Consider the following 15410-nt stretch of genomic DNA (forward strand, 5'->3'; position numbering starts at 1 on the left):
CCATGTTGACACCTTCCATCTTGTTGCTTTGGCTTTCTTTATGCAAACCCTTTTTAATTTAATGGAGTCAGAATTCTATATTTTATATCTCATATTATGTCTTATTTGAATATAAATTCTTCACTTATTTATAGATCTGACAGGCAATCTATTCCATGTTCCTCTACTTTGTTTATGGTATCACCCTTTATTTCTAAATCATGTATCTGTTTTGACTTGATTTTCAGCATGAGGTATCATTAGTCTGGGCTTAGTTTCTTCCAGTTTTCCCAACAATTTTTGTGGAATACTGAATTTTTCTAGCAAAAAGTTGGATCTTTGGATTTGTCAAACTCTAGGTTACTGGAGTGTAGCATCCCAAGCATATTCACATCTATGAAATATAGATGACTGTATTACTACTGTGTCTCCAAGCATGAGGCTTTACCGATAAGCTTTGTGAAGGTAACCTTGACCTGATCACGAGACCTATTGCCCAACACAAGTCCATTAACATGTTCGGAGACTTGCCCGGGAAAGTGCGGTTGCGTCCTACACGCCCAAAAGGTGTTCCCTCTACCTTGCCACCCAATCTTAATTGTCTATACTTTGTGATGTGGTTACTACGTCCTTGGGAGTACCGCCCAAGCAGGACAGGAATAAAATCCAGAGGCAATCCCATGAACTTCCTCTTGGCCTTTCTCCCTTCCATGGAGCTCCACTGGGCTCCTCTATGACTATGTCTCTCTCTTCTTGACCTTCTCCTTCCCCGAGGCTGGAACCATCTCGGCCTGCATTCTCTATCTTAATCTCCTCAACCACCTTGTATTCCATTATCCTCATTTTCCGCCTTAAGGAAAATCATAGGGGTTGCCTGCCCTATCCAATCACTGATTTGTCCGTGTCTTTCATTTCCACCCTGGTTCTCGGTTCCTACCTCTCCTCGGGTCCCATCACAAAGGTGAGCCCCTTCCCTTGTGGGACCCTGCTGGTCAGGGAAGTCCATTAAGGAAAACCCCACACTGGAGTCATTTACTACTGTGTGTTGAGTGCTTAATCTAGCTCATCATCCATTCACTACTTTATTTCTTAGCCAGTAAAGATTGTTTTGATTGTTGATACAGGTTGAGATGTGGTATGTAGTTAAGCACCTTCCTTCATATTTTTTCATTAATTCCCTTGATATTCTTGGCCTTTTGTTATTCTGGTTGAATTTTTCAAATTATTTTTTCTAGTTCTAGGAAAAAATTTTTGAGTAGTTTGGTATGAAATTAGTTAGTACTGTCATTTTTATTTTATTGGTTCAGCCTATCCATGAGCAATGAATATTTTTCTAGTTGTTTAGATCTCCCTTTATTTGTGTGAAAAGTGCTTTGCAGTTGTGATCAGATATTTCCTAGGTTTGTCTTAGCAAGGACTCCCAGGTATTTTATATTGTCTATGGTTACTTTAAATGCGGTTTCTCTTTTTATCTCTTGCTGTTAACTTTATTGGTAGTATAGAGAAATGATGATAATTTGTGTGGGTTTGTTTTATATCCTGCAACTTTGCTTGTTGTTCATTGTTTTGATTAGTTTTTTGGAGTATCTAGAGTTCTCTAAGTATAGCATCATATCATCTGCAAAGAGGAAGAGCTTTATTTTCTCATTTCCTGTCTAATTCCTTCAATTTCTTCCTCTTTCCTTATTCTCATCGCTAGCATTTCTAGTATAATATTGAAGAGTAGTGGTGATAATGAGCATCCTTGCTTTATCCCTGGTCTTACTGGGAAGGCTTCTAATTTATCCCAATTATAGATTATGCTTGCTGATTGTTTTAGATATTTGTTATTTATCATTTTAAGGAATGCTCCATTTATTCCAGTATTCTCTAGTGTTTTTAATAGGAATGGGTATTTTGCCAAAAAAAAAAAAGATTCTTCTACATCTATTGCGATCATCATATGGTTTTTGTTTGGCTTTGTTGCTGATATGGTCAATTATGCTTTGGTTTTCTTAATGTTGAACCATCCCTGCATTCCTGGCAAAAACCTCATTGGTCATAGTGTATGATTCTTGTGATGTACTGCTGCAATCTCCTAGCTAGGATTTTATTTAAACATTTTGCATCAATATTCATTAGGGAGACTGGTCCATGATTTGATTCCTTCCTCCCTCCCCCTCCTCTGATTACCTTTCCTTCCTTCCTTCCTTCTTTCCTTCCTTCCTTCCTTCCTTCCTTCCTTCCTTCCTTCCTTCCTTCCTTCCTTCCTTCCTTCCTTCCTTCCTTCCTTCCTTCCTTCCTGTCTTATCTTCTGTCTTGGGATCAATATTGGTTCTAAGGCAGAAGAGCAGGAAGGATGAGGCAGTGGAGGGTAAGTGACTTGAACCCAGGACTCCCCTCTGTAGGCCTGGCTTTATATCCACTGAGCCACCTAGCTGCCCGTAGTTTTCTTTCTGTCTTTTTTTTCCTTCCTGGTTTGAGAATCAACACTATTTGTGTCACAAAAAGAAGTTGGTGGGATTCCTTTGTCGCAATTTTACCAAGTAGTTTATATAGAATCAGAACGTATATGTGTGGCAGAAATCACTTGTGACTCCATCTGGCCCTGGGGCTTCGGGCTTAGGGGATTCATTGCTGACTGGCTCCATTTCTTCTGAGCCGGAGTTCCTGGTGTCAACAGGAACAAGATGCTCCCCTGTGTGGAACTCCCCCTAGTACACACACACACACACACACACACACACACACTATCCACTGGGCCATCTAACTGACCCTACCTCCAATAGACTGTGAACTCCTTAAAGGCAGGGACTGTCCCTCTTTATTAACTATCTCATTGTAGTTGCTTAATAAATGGCTATTGGGTATGATAACGGGATTGGCACTAGGGTTCCTCAGGGTCAGCCCTGCTGCCTCCCACAAGTCATCCCAAGACCAGAGATGGAGTGACCCCCCCCATGGTCAAGCAACTTCCCCAAGCAGTCTTCGCCCTCCCCACTCCCCAGCCCAGAAGAACAAAGTGCTCTTGGAGAAAGAATCAGGGCCACACTGGGGAGCCCTTCCCGCAACTTTATTTCCAAGGCCCTCTTCTCCCAGTGTTATAGCAAGAGAATAAAAAGAAAAACAAAGCCCACCTGGTCCCTGGCTGCCTTGTGGGCTCCCCTGGTGACTTCTCTGCTGGGAGTGTTGCCTAGGAAAGGGTGACTGACGTCATGGAGACTTAAGCCCAGAGGAGGCGATTGCTTAAAGAGGCAGCTCAGATATTCCTGTGAATCTAGGACTAGAAGGGGGAGCAGCAAATGGGGCCCCCCAGGGTGGCTGGAGCTTAGGCGAGCCCAGGAAGAGAGGCAGCTTAGTTGGCGAGCCCTGAGCTAGGAGCTCCCACCATGGGCAAGTCAGTATACCTCTCTGGACCTCAGTTTCCCCTTTTGTAAAACAAGTGTGTTGGATTAGATGCTCTGGTAGGTCTGTTCCTGCTAAGTTCTAAATGCTACTGGGTCCATGACCTGTCTGAGACCTTGGCCTAGCCCCTTCCCCTCTGTGAGCCTCAGTTTCCCTGTATAAAATGAGGAGGTTGCTTGTTATTGAGGGCCCTCGCCAGTGTTGAAGATCTCGGATTTGGGCCTGACACTTCCACTCTAGGACTTTGGGCTCTCGGAATAGCCCCGGGCCCAGAAGCCCGTGGGTTCTTGCAGGGTTTCTGGGTCCCAGCAGCCATAAGTGGGTATAAAGTGGGGGAGGGTTACTCTGGGAGCAGACATGGTCCCAGTGGGCAGCCAAGCTATTAACACTGGGCTTGAGAGTAAGACTTGACCCAGGGCCGACAGACCAGGGAGGGGCTAGTGTGTTGGCTGCTCTAGCTCTCGGTTCCAGGTCGCCCAAAGGTGCCCACACCCGGTCTGTTGGCGCAGGGTCTGAGGCCTGGGTGGGGGAGGACAGGAGGCCTGGGTCTGAGTTTAGGCCCTCCCAGCTGTTGGGAGGCTTAGGGGGCTGTTGCCACCCTCCTCCCCGCCACAATGTCTCTACCAGAGGAGGGCAACGTCCGAGGGGACTGATGCTCCCTGGCCAGTATCCCCCCCAGGGCCTGGGCAGAGCCTTGGCCAGGGTCCTGGCTGTTTTGGAGAGTGGGCAGGCCCAGAGGAGGGGAGAAGAGGGACAGCTGATCTGGCCTTGGGGTTGTGAGGGAGGCAGAGCCAGCAGGGGAGGGAGAAGGGGGTGGGCGGCAGTCCCAGGCTCAGAGGGTGCCTTTTCCTCCTGGGGGAAGCTGAGGTGCACCTCAGGCATCAGGAAGGACTCTGGGTTGGGGAGGGAGGAAAGGAAGGGCCTGGAGCCCTGGAGGGCTGGGATAGGATGGGGCTGCCAGGTGGATCTCTAAACCGCCTCCCAGATAGATCCGGTTTGGCTCGCCCATCGAGGGGCCTTCTTAGCCAGAATTCTCTCCCTCTGCCTTGGTTCCCCATCCCAGCCCCACTCTGGCTTCCCAATGCCGGGGCCTCCGGGAAGCTCTGCCCTCTTCCTCCCAGACTCGACCCTAGGGGTCCGGGCCCTCTCCAGACTCTGGGGAGCCCCCTCCTTCCCAGGCTGGGACCCCAATCCCCCTTCCTTCCCAAGCTAAGGACGGCCTTGCCCTACCCCCCCCCCCACTGCTATTTGAAATGAGACAAGAAATGGGCTACTGGATAGTTGGGGGCGTCGATGCCCAGCCCCTGGCAGAGACCGAGCAGGCGCTGCCTGGCCTCGCCGGGGCTGCCCCCGGCACAGGCGACGCTGCAGTAGGGCTCCTCGTACTCGCCGGGCACCAGCTCCTCCTCCAGCAGGTTGAGGCGGATGAGCCCCCGCTCGTGCAGGGCCTGCAGCGCCTCCCGGCTGGCCGTGGAGCTCAGCGCCTGCAGGTGCTGGGACACCACGCACATGACGCCCACCAGGTGCGCGCGGGCCCTGGGCCGGGCGGGCAGGGCGGGCGGGATGCCGCAGGCCACCATGGCGGCCGCCAGCAGCAGGTCCACCCCGTACAGCTCCTGGATCCAGTCGCGAAGGTAGAAGCCGCCCATGCGGGGGTTGATCTCGATGAGCCGCGGCCCGGAGGCCGTCAGCTTCATCTCCACGTTGAAGACGCCGTCCAGCAGGCCGCAGCCCAGGCAGCACTGGTAGGCGGCCTGGATCAGCTGGGCCTCCCGCTCCGGGGCCAGCCCGGTGGGCATGCAGGCCGCCGTCTCCGTGAAGCCCGGGAGCCGGGTCGGGCCGTTGTCGGAGACGAAGGCCCCCAGCAGCCTCCCCGAGAAGATGACCACGTCCACGTCGTGCTCCGTGCCCGCCACGAACTCCATGAGCAGCATGGCATTGCCCCAGCCCAGCCCGATGCCCGGGTGGTCGGCCTCCCCCCGCAGGTCCTGGGAGATCCTGGCGAAGTGCGCCCGGCACTGGGAGGCGTCCTCCACCAGCCGCACGCCCACCGCCCCAGCCCCGAACTCCAGCTTCATGACGCCGGGCAGCGGCACCGAGCGGGCGGCGCGCTCCACGTCGTCGGGGGCCTGCAGCGGGCAGCAGGGCACGGCGTAGAGGGAGGGCGCGGGCCAGCGCGGGCCGCGGCACTGCAGCAGGTGAGCCTGCGTCTGGCTCTTCTGCTTGGCCAGGCTCATGGCAGCGGGGGGGCAGCCGCGGAGGCCCAGCTCCTCGCACAGCAAGGCTGTCAGCACCAGGCAGTCGTCCCAGTAAGAGAGGCAGCCGTCCAGCTGCAGGCCTCGGGCCCGCACGACTTCTGCCAGGTGCCGGGCATTCTCTTCGTCCTTCCGGTGCTCGGTCACGTCGAAGTGGATGAACGTCTGGACCAGCTGGGAGGCAAAGTGGTTGGGGTCCGACTCTACCAGGTGGAGCTGAGAGAACAGAGGACCGAGGCTGTGGCCTCCACTGCCCAGCCGGCCCCTCTCATCCCTTCCCTGCTTAACCTCCCTGTTCAGGGCTCCAGGCCCTGGGCCTAGGTCGGGAAGGCCTGGAACCGCTAACCTCAGCTGCCGCTTGACTCAGTTTCCTCACCTGTAAAATGGGGTAGCCATGGCACCTACCTCCCTGGGCTGTGGTGAGGCTCAAATGAGATCCTATTTGTAAAGCACTTAGCGCCGGGCGGGCACAGAGTAGGCACTAAACCAATGCCCGGCTCCTTCCTTCCCTCCTTTTTCCTTCCTGGAAGCCAGGACACACAGGGGTAGTTTGAGGACCAAGAAGAGAAGAGAAGGCTCGGTGGGTAAGGAGGAAGGGCCGCTGGCGGCCGCTGGGCCTCCCAGGGCCCAACTAGGAGTGACGGGGAGGAGCTGCGGGGAGGGCCCAAGAGGAGAAGGGGCCGCCTCGGGGACCAGCGAGGCCTTCCAGCCTTGGACGGGCCGCTTCCAGTCTGGCCTCTCCTGGAAACCCCTCTCGTCTTTAGACCGGGCTCCTTCGGGCTGCCTGGGCAGGCGGGATGCCAGCACTTCCGGGACGGGGGCGGGGGAGGCGGCCGGGGTCCTTCACCTGCCCACCGGCTTTCCAGGGTCAAGAACTGCCTTCTGCAGCCCGGCTGCCGCGGGACCTTAGACCCTCTTGCCCCTGTCTAGGATGAGCCCGCCAGCCTGGAGGCGAGGGAGGGTGGGAGGGCAGCGCAAAGCCACGGGCCCTAGATGTCTCCTGAAAAGGGAGGCCGGGTGGACAGTTCCCTCGTCTTGCTCCCGTCCGGTCCCCGCCGGGCTGGGCCACGCCCCACGCCCTCCATTGGCGCTCTACCTGCCATGGCCACGCCCCACGCCCAGACCCTCCTTCCATTGGCTCGGCGCCTGCGTGAGCCACGCCCCCTCACCTTGAGCCCGTAGTCCCGGGCCGCTTCCCACACGAACTTCTTGCTGTAGCCACCTGCGCCCACCACCAGCAGGTGCTTTCCCTCCATGAGGTGACGCGCCGAGCGCCGCAGCATGGTCTCCACCAGGGGCCCCGCGGCCGCCCACTGGCAGCGCTGGCCGCGCCGAGCCCACTGGCCCTCCAAGAGCCCGCAGGCCTCCAGGCACAGGCTGCTGTTGAGCTCCAGGAGCACTGGGCTCAGCGAGCCTCCTGGGCCCACGGGCGTCAGCGCCATGTCCACGCCTGCTGGGGCCGAAAAGGAGCTCGAGGTCAGAGAGGCCCCCAGGAGCGCCTCCTCTCCAGTCCCGGAGATCCTACCAAGGCCCATGTGGGCCAGTTGTTCCCAGGTCCCCGGGGCGGGGCGCAAAAGGCACCATCCAGAAACCAGGGCAACCCTGGGGGCTGCCGGGAGGCCCAGAAGCCCGTCCCCTTCAACTGCCCCAGGCCTGGGAGGCCACAGACCCCACTTGGCCCCACTCCAACGTGTGTGCCCCGGGTCCGAGGCCTGGAGCCCTGGGCCTGGGACACGGGATCTCCCCGAAGTTGCTGCCTGGGAGCCAGAGAGCAGCGGTGATGGCATCGGGGATGCCCCCCTCGGGAGCTCTGGGCCGCGGCCCCCTCCGCTCCCCTCCCGCCTCACCTAGGACATCGGTCTGTGCTTGGCGGCCGCCCCGATGCTCCGGGCTCAGCGTGGCCTCCAGCGCGAGCACGGCGTCCAGCGCAGCCTCGGCCGCTTCCTGCACGCGGCGCCGCAGCGCTTCCACTGTGGCGGGCTCGCTCAACCCACAGGCGGCCAGAGCAGTGTCCAGGCTTTGAGGCAGGGCGGCCTGGTGCCGCAGGGGCTGCTCCTGCCGGCCCACTCTGCACACCATCTGGGGGCCGGCCAGGGGCGCCGTCAGCCCTCTCCTCACTCCCCAGCCGGCCCCCTCCTCCCAGGGCCCCCCACCTGCCTGGGAGCCCGAGGGGGATGCGTCCGGGCTGTGGTTCTTCTGCCCTCACAAACCTTCACTGGCTCCCTACTGCCCTGTGAGAAGGTCCTTCCCTCAAGGCCTGTCAGCTTGGTCCCTACTTCCCCTTTCCTGGGGGCCTTCCTGGGTCTCCCCGGAGTGAGCCCTGGGGCCACCCCTGTCCCCCATCCGGGAGCCAGCTCATTTGGCCGGCTGGGATAGCCTTTGTGGTCCAAGCCCAGCCTCTGCCTGAAATGCTTTCCCTCCGTGCTCCTGGGGGCCCACAGAGCAGAGGAAGGGGGGGAGATGAAGCCAGGTCCTCTGGACAGGGAGAGTGCAGAGGCCAAGAACTGGGTTCAAATCCTGCTCCCATTCTCCCTATTGGCATAATCTTGGGCAAGTGCCTTGGCTGGCCTCAATGGCCCCTGAGGTCCCTTCTGGATTGATCTGACAGCCGCTGGCCTCCCTCCCCGAGTGCCCCTCTTGTCTGCCTGCCTGCCTGCCAGAATAAGCTTCTTTCTGGGCCTCCGGGTTGTTTTTTCTGCGCCGGGTGGAGCTGGGAACAAGCCCCGGGTGCCTTCTCCCTCCCCTACCAGCAGAGCCCAAGGCTGGGCCCCGAGGGTTTGGGGCGCTTCTGGCCTGGCCGACCCCAGAAATGGACCAGAGGAGGTGCCCCGACCTTCCCGTCCCCCCCCCTCTACCCGAGGGACTTCCTGTGGGCAGGCAGCCCTAGTGTGCCCCCTGCTAGGAGGGGCATCGAGAAGGGGGGCCCCTCCTTACCTGGCTGGTCAGAGGCCGGTCCCCCTGGGTCCTGCACACCACAGCACAGACCCGAATGGCCAGCTCTGGCAGAAACAAGAACAACCATAAGGAATCCGGCAGCAGACACCGAGAGGCGACTGCTTGCTTCCTCCCTTTTGGGACCTGCCGGTTTTGTGGTGGCACATAGAACTCTCCTCGTGGAATCTCCCTCTGCCCGTGCAGACTGGCACCTTGCCAAGGGCTGCCCGAGACCCTAAAGGACGGGCCCAAATGGCTTGGCAGTGTGTGCCCGAGGCGGGTTCTGGCCCTTGGTCTTTCTCACTCCAAGGCTAGCTCTCAGGCAAAGGTCAGGCCCATTTTGCAGGTGAAGAAACAGAGACTCAGAGCTATGACGATTTGCCCGTGACCATAGCAGCTAGTAAGGGTCTGAGTTGGGATTTGAACCCAGTACTCTGTCTACTAGGGCACAGGGGTTCACCGTGTGGAGCCAAATCCTCTTTGCCAATGAGAAAAAATGAAGGCGAGGAGCACCGAACCAGCCAAGCTGTCCTGCCAAGTCTTCAGATTCTGGGCTGGGGCCCAGGACCCAGAACCCGGGACCCGGGACCCGGGACCAAGGGCTCGCTGGGGAGCAACTCTTACCCGGCTGGGATGGGAGGCTCCTGGAGGCTGCAGGCTGGAGGACCTGGACTGGAGGACACACAGCCTCCACGAGGATGCTCTCCTCCTCCTCCAGCTTCTCCAGCAGGGCCAGCACAGCTCGTACCACGGCCCCCGGATCAGACCTGGGATGCAGGCTCATGGCATGGCTCCCATGCCAGCGCCAGCCCCCGGGCTTCACTGCCACCTGAGGAGGTAGATGGGAATCAGGGAGGGGAGCCCTGGCAGCCCTCTCAGTTCTCCTGGCCATGCTTTCAGATTACACATGATGGGGGAGCTGCTGCTCTGCTTTACTTCCCTGAAGGAACTCATAGCTCTGGACTCCCCCTCCTCCCCCATGGAAAACAAAAGCCCCCAAAGTCCTCATGACAACTGATGTGGTAGACTGAGAGCTGGGACCTCCAAAGCCTTCTAGCCCAACCCTCTCCCTTTTACAGATCAGGAAACTCAATCTCAGAGAAGTTGGGTGACTTGTCCAAGGTCCCACATGTAGGTGGCAGAGTTGAGATTTGAACTCGGATCTGGGGACTCCACAATCTGCTTTCTTTCTTTGTACTAGAGCATATTGTGTGTCAGCTTACCTGAGTCTCACAATAACCATGGGAGGTAGGCCTGCATGTGTTAACCCCATTTTACAGAGGAGACAACTGAGGCTCAGGAAAGTCATGACCTGCCTAATGTCCTCCAGCTAAGGAGTGGAAGCAGTGAGATTTGAATTCAGGGCTTGCTGTCCAGCATTCTCTCCACTCCCCCATATGATTAACTTTGCTCCCTGGCACTAATTCCATACATCTCTCTGCCCATCAAAATAGGAAGGTGCCCATCCTTCTGGGTGTCTTCAAGACCTTCAGCTCTCTGGGATCATTTGAAATCCCCGAATCCCGGAAACCACCATCCCCAGACACACATGGGGCACAGCCGGGGGCTGGGGAAGACCCCTGAGGCCGTGGAGCCCTGCCCCTTCATTTTACAGGTGAGGAAACTGAGGCTGCCAGAGTCAGAGGGCCATTTCACTGACTGGCGCCTGGCAGGTGGCCTCTGGCTTACTCCTGGATCTCCACAGCTTTGTTCCTGGGAGCTCCTCTCAGGGCTGGGGCTGTGCTCTTGTCCCAGTTGGGCAGGGTGCCCAGCACCCAGCAGGCACTTAATACATGTTTGTGGCTTCACTGACTTGCCCAAGGTCACCCGTCTAGGTAGGGGGCAAAGCCAGCTGCCCCCCCCCCGGCCCCCCTGCCTGGCTAGCTCAGGTTCTCCCGCCTCTCCCAATCCCCAGAGCTCTTGGTACCTGGTGGGCATCTCCCAGGGTGCCAAGCTGGAGAAAGGTCTCCACTTCCTCCTCCACCAGCCCCTCCTGCCCCTCCTTGCCGCTGAGCTCCACCCGACGCAGGTTCTGGGTGCTGGCCTGGCCCCGAAGCTGCTGGGGGGGCTTGTAGGTCAGGGCCAGGGTGGCAGGCACGGCCACCTTGCCCCCCTGGGCCAGGAGCTGCCTGGTGAGCAGCCGGTCCTCCAGGAGGCGGGCCAGCTCCGCCGAGCTTCCCAGGGGGCAGCCCACCTCCCTGCTCAGCTCGGCCACCTCCCGGCCTCGACCGGCCCGGGGGCCCAGCTCCCCGAGGAAGTAGGTGACCCGCCGGGGGGGCACAAACTCCTCCAGGAAGGTCAGGCCCCCTGGGTGGAACGCCACAGCCTTGGAGACCAGCAGGCTCGCCTCCGCTGGTCTTCCGGCCGCGGGCACTTTGGTGAGCCAGGACGGAGACAGACACAAGAGCAGGTTCCCTGGGAGCAAGAGAGGAGGAAGGACGTTGGGGAGGAGGCCCCGAGGGCTTCCCATGGACCCAGCCTGGGAGAGGACCCGTCGGACAGATTCTCCAAGGCCACAGGCTGGCACAGGTGCCAGGCTCCCACGTGCCCGCCCAGCTCCCATGTCTCCTCTGCTAGCCGGGGCTCACTGAGGGCAGGCAGGGAAGGGGTTTTGCCTCTCATGTGAGCCCTGGCACTTAGCCTGGTGCCTGGTGTGGAGCAGGGGCTCCCTGGCCGGCTGGCAGACCTGAGCCCCCTTCAGGAAGGCCTCCCTGGTCTCCAGCACCCCGGGAAGGAATCCCCAGCTGTCTGGTCAGGAATGCCCAGCAGCTGCCTGGCTTGGGTATTTTGGGACTCTTGCCTGCCCTTTCCATAGGTCAGCCTTGCCATGGGGAGAGCGGGGGGAGGGGAGGGGAAGAGGAGGGGGGGCTGAGCCTGGGTGGCTCCCCAGCCTGAAGGTCACCTACCTGGGCTCTGGGCCCCGCCCTCCAGCAGCACAGAGAAGAAGGAACTTGGGGAGCCCAGAAGGCACATGGTCACCTCCATCCCAGGGCAGCCTGGGGGAAGAGCAGTGTGTTCTGTTCCCCTCTCGTTGTTCCTCTGCCCCCCCTCGCACCCAGGCCTGTCTGGAAGAGAGTTGGCCGGCCTCTTGTGCGATGCCCGTCCCCAGCCCTTCCTGCGCGGAAGGCTCACCCTGACGAGGCTCCAGAGTGCGGTCCACAGTCTCGGGCAGGCCTGCCTGCTGCAAGCAGCTCTGCAACAAGTTGTAGTAGAAGGTGGTCCATGCCCGGGCAGCACCGTCTTCAGGGGAGCTCTTGCAGTTCAGGCTCACATCCTGGCGCCAAGAGCCCAGGAGGGGGCCTCTTGGGGGCAGCTCTGGGCCCCCATGCTGATCCCCTTCTTCCTCCAGGTCCTTGGAGCCTGCAGGGTGGGCCAGATCTGGGCGTAGCTGGTCTAAGGAAAGCTTCATGGGGAGAGGTTCAGGTTGGGCAGGAGGGGGAAGGGACAGGCAGATCTTGGGGGACCCCAAGGGAGACCTGGCCACCTGTGGAGAGGGGATCCAGGAAACAGGGACCAGATGGGGATATTGAGCCTTCAAACATTTATTAGGCACCTACTGTGTGCAGGGCCTGAGCTGGGGGTGAGGGCCACACAAAAGGGCTTTCTAGGTCAGAACCTTAGAGATTATAGAAGCCAGCCTCATTTTACAGATGGGGAAACTGAGGCCAGAGAGGGCAAAGGTCTTGCCCAAATGCACACAGGTGGTGAGAGGGTACAAGAAGATCCACAAAGGAAGGAGTTTTCATCTTTCATTCAGAGGGGGCGGGTGCCCCCCAAGGGGAAAGGGAAGGTGAGAGCAAGATGTCTAAGACCAGGGTTGGCATCCCCCAAAGGAAGATGGGCAGGGCTGAAGACCCTGCCAAAAATGGTGCAAAAGGGTATTCCCACTAGATTAAAAACAACATCACCCTGACTGTCCAGCTTAGGATCAATACTGGCCACGGGCGTAAAGTGACTTGCCAATCAATGGTCACACAGCTAGGAAGTGTCTGAGGCCAAATTTGAACCCAGGACCTCTTTAAGCTTGGCTCTCAATCCACTGAGCCACCCAGCTGCCTCCTTCCTACTAGATTAAAAAAAGAAATCAAATTGGGGAAATGTTTTACAAAACCAAGCCCAGAGGGGAAGCTTGGCTGGTGAAAAGCCTGGGGTAGAGTCAGGGAGGCTTTGGCCCAACCCCCCACCCCACCCTCTACCAATATTTGCCAGATGAAGGATCTGAGACAGGCCCCCCCCCCAATCAGGCAATCCCCCACTATCTAGCTGTATGAGGGAGGATAAATCATTGCAAGTCTCTGAGACTCTGGGCCCTCCTCTAGGAATTGGGGAGGTTGGATTCCTACTGCCTTTGGGATGACCCTGCTATCTTGTTTAGCCTGGTGATGTGTTGTTTACCCTCCTTTGTAAAATGAGGGAAACTAAGGCACTAGGGAGCATGACTGGCTCAGGGTCATTCAGCTAAGAAGTGTGTGGTAGGACTGAAAAAGATCTTTCCGACACTCTTCCTCTCCACTGGGCACCCTGAATGAGGCACAGCCCCTGCTTACAGCCCTGGGTGAGAAATGTTGCCAGGGCTAGAAGCAATGGGTACAACAGCCAAATGTAGCATCCATAGCTGGGGAAGCTCCCTAGCAATGGAAGCTGCTCAAAGAGCGGCCTCCTAAGGTAGTGAGTTCCCCATCCCTGAAAGTCTGCAAGCAAAGGCTGGATGTGTGGGGATCCTTGTTCAGTGATGACTTGGGCTCTTGGGTCCCTTCTCCCCATTCAGAAATCTCCTGGTTCCATGAGGCAGGAGGCAGCAGCTCCCGCACCACCTGTGAGACCCATCACTACCCTCCTGGGCTCCACATGACAAATGGGAACATCGTGCTCTTCCTGCCTCCCTTCCAAGTGTCAGGAGGTTGGGGGGGCCGGAAGTTGGCCCGATCTTCCCTTACTCTGGATTCCGGGAAATGGAATTTCCGGGGGCTCCGGAGGAGGCTGGAGCCCTAGAGCCGAGCCAGCCTGGGGGAGGGGAGGGAACTCAGCTGGGAGCACCTTCAGGGCCTGGGGGAGGGGCCAGGGAGGATCAGAGAGGAGGGAGGAGAGGGAGAGGGAGAGGGAACTCACCATCTTGTAGATGAAGTGGCTGAGCCAGAGAGAAGAGGGAGAGAGGAGAGCATTTCAGCAATATGTGGACAGTCCTGGAGCCCCTTCCCCAGCCAGTGTGCCCAAGCTGTGTCCCAGCACCACCCCTCCACACACTCACATGCACTCTCTCACACACTTACACACTCAATCACACACTTATTCACACTCACAGTCACACACTCACACACACTTTCACAATCACATACACTCACACACACTCTCACACTCTTACACACTTACTCATACTCACACACTCGCAATCACACATACTCTCACACTCACTGTCTCACACTCTTACACACACAGTCATACACTCATACTCACACACTTACACATTCACACTTTCACAACCACACACTCATACACTCACACTTACACAGTCTCTCACACTCTTACACACTCACACTCACACTCACACTCACACTCACACACACATACTCTCACACACTCACATACACTCACAGTCTCACTCTTACACACAGTCATACTCATACTCACACACTTACACATTCACACTTTCACAACCACACACTCATACACTCACACTTACACAGTCTCTCACACTCTTACACACTCACACTCACACTCACACACACATACTCTCACACACTCACATACACTCAGTCTCACACTCTTACACACACACAGTCATACACTCATACTCACACACTTACACATTCACACTTTCACAATCACACACACATACTCACAGTCTCACACACTCACACCTCTGGATTCCATTCCCGATGCCCAGCCCTGGCTCTGACTGGCCGGAGCCCGGAGAGGAGGGGCTGGGGGAGGGCTGCCAGTATGTACTGCTTGCTGGAGAGGCAGCCAGCAGGGTCATTCCTGTGCCTAAGGCTGAGCAGCCAGGGGCTGGGGAGGAGAGGGTGGCTGGGACTGGGGCCAGGGCAGGGGTGGCATTGCATGACCCTGACACCCAAGGGCCCCCAGGCTGAAGCTCCAGACACCAGCCTCAGGGCCAGAGAGCTGGCACCAGGCTCTCTGATGCCAGGCTGCTGCCCAGACCTGGGGCCACCCTCAGGGGCATTTCTGAAGGCTGAGCTAAGTCCAGGAAATAAGGGCAGAGGCGCATCCCTGGGCTTAGATGGCAGACACTTGTAACCCGGGACAAGGCGACTGGGCTGGGAATCTGCACTTCTGGGTCCCCTGCCTGGGTCACACACGAGGCCAAGCTGCCTCAGGGAGCCTCAGTGGGTGAGTAGGAGGACCCAGGGGCGAGGGCGGGGCTGCCTCCTCACGGGGACCCCCGCCTTGTTTTCTGGGTCTCAAGCATGTCCGGGTGGGCTCCCTAGCCTCCCCCGCCTCCAGCCCCCAGGGCCCTGCCTGGCCCCCCCTCCGCGCTCCCACCCTCTCCCCTCCTCGAGCCCCGGGCAGGCAGGGGCGCCAGGGGTACCTGGGTGAGCAGGGGGCGGCGCGGCTCGCTGGCCGGGCGGGGCTGGCCGGGGCTGCCCTGTGCTTGGTACCAATGGCCGGGGATTAGAGGCTCTCAGGCTTTATATAGCCCTGCAGCGGGGCATGCCCAGTGCCAGGGAGGGCGGGGAGGGCTCGGGCCGGGCGGGGCTCCTGAGGGACCAGGTGCGGGCACGTGGCTCGGGCCGGGAAGGGCCCCGCAGACACCCCTGTCCCATTCCCGGCTCTCCCGGTGCCTCTGGGGCAATGCACACCGCGAGAGCGCCGAGCCGGCCGCCTGGGAGCCTAAGCGGA

At 58.1% G+C, this 15410-nt stretch overlaps 1 protein-coding gene across 2 annotated transcripts; it reads right to left on the bottom strand.

Annotated features, from left to right (window-relative positions):
• Positions 1-2998: 2998 nt before the first annotated feature.
• Positions 2999-15410, bottom strand: CARNS1 (carnosine synthase 1). 2 transcript variants are annotated; one of them, XM_056801212.1, is made up of 10 exons: positions 15100-15410; positions 13662-13680; positions 11685-11955; positions 11459-11548; positions 10480-10967; positions 9177-9381; positions 8553-8617; positions 7466-7697; positions 6788-7068; positions 2999-5834 (listed from the first exon to the last, which is right to left on the bottom strand). In XM_056801212.1, the coding sequence occupies exons 2-10, from the start codon at positions 13662-13664 to the stop codon at positions 4608-4610; spliced, it is 2862 nt and encodes a 953-aa protein (XP_056657190.1). In that variant the 5' UTR covers positions 13665-13680; positions 15100-15410; the 3' UTR covers positions 2999-4607. The 2 variants fall into 2 exon arrangements, with proteins under 2 accessions (XP_056657190.1, XP_056657191.1); XM_056801213.1 differs by having other exon boundaries at positions 11685-11912; positions 15100-15409.

Source organism: Monodelphis domestica, chromosome 6 (assembly GCF_027887165.1).
Source record: "Monodelphis domestica isolate mMonDom1 chromosome 6, mMonDom1.pri, whole genome shotgun sequence".
NCBI classification, from domain to species: domain Eukaryota; kingdom Metazoa; phylum Chordata; class Mammalia; order Didelphimorphia; family Didelphidae; genus Monodelphis; species Monodelphis domestica.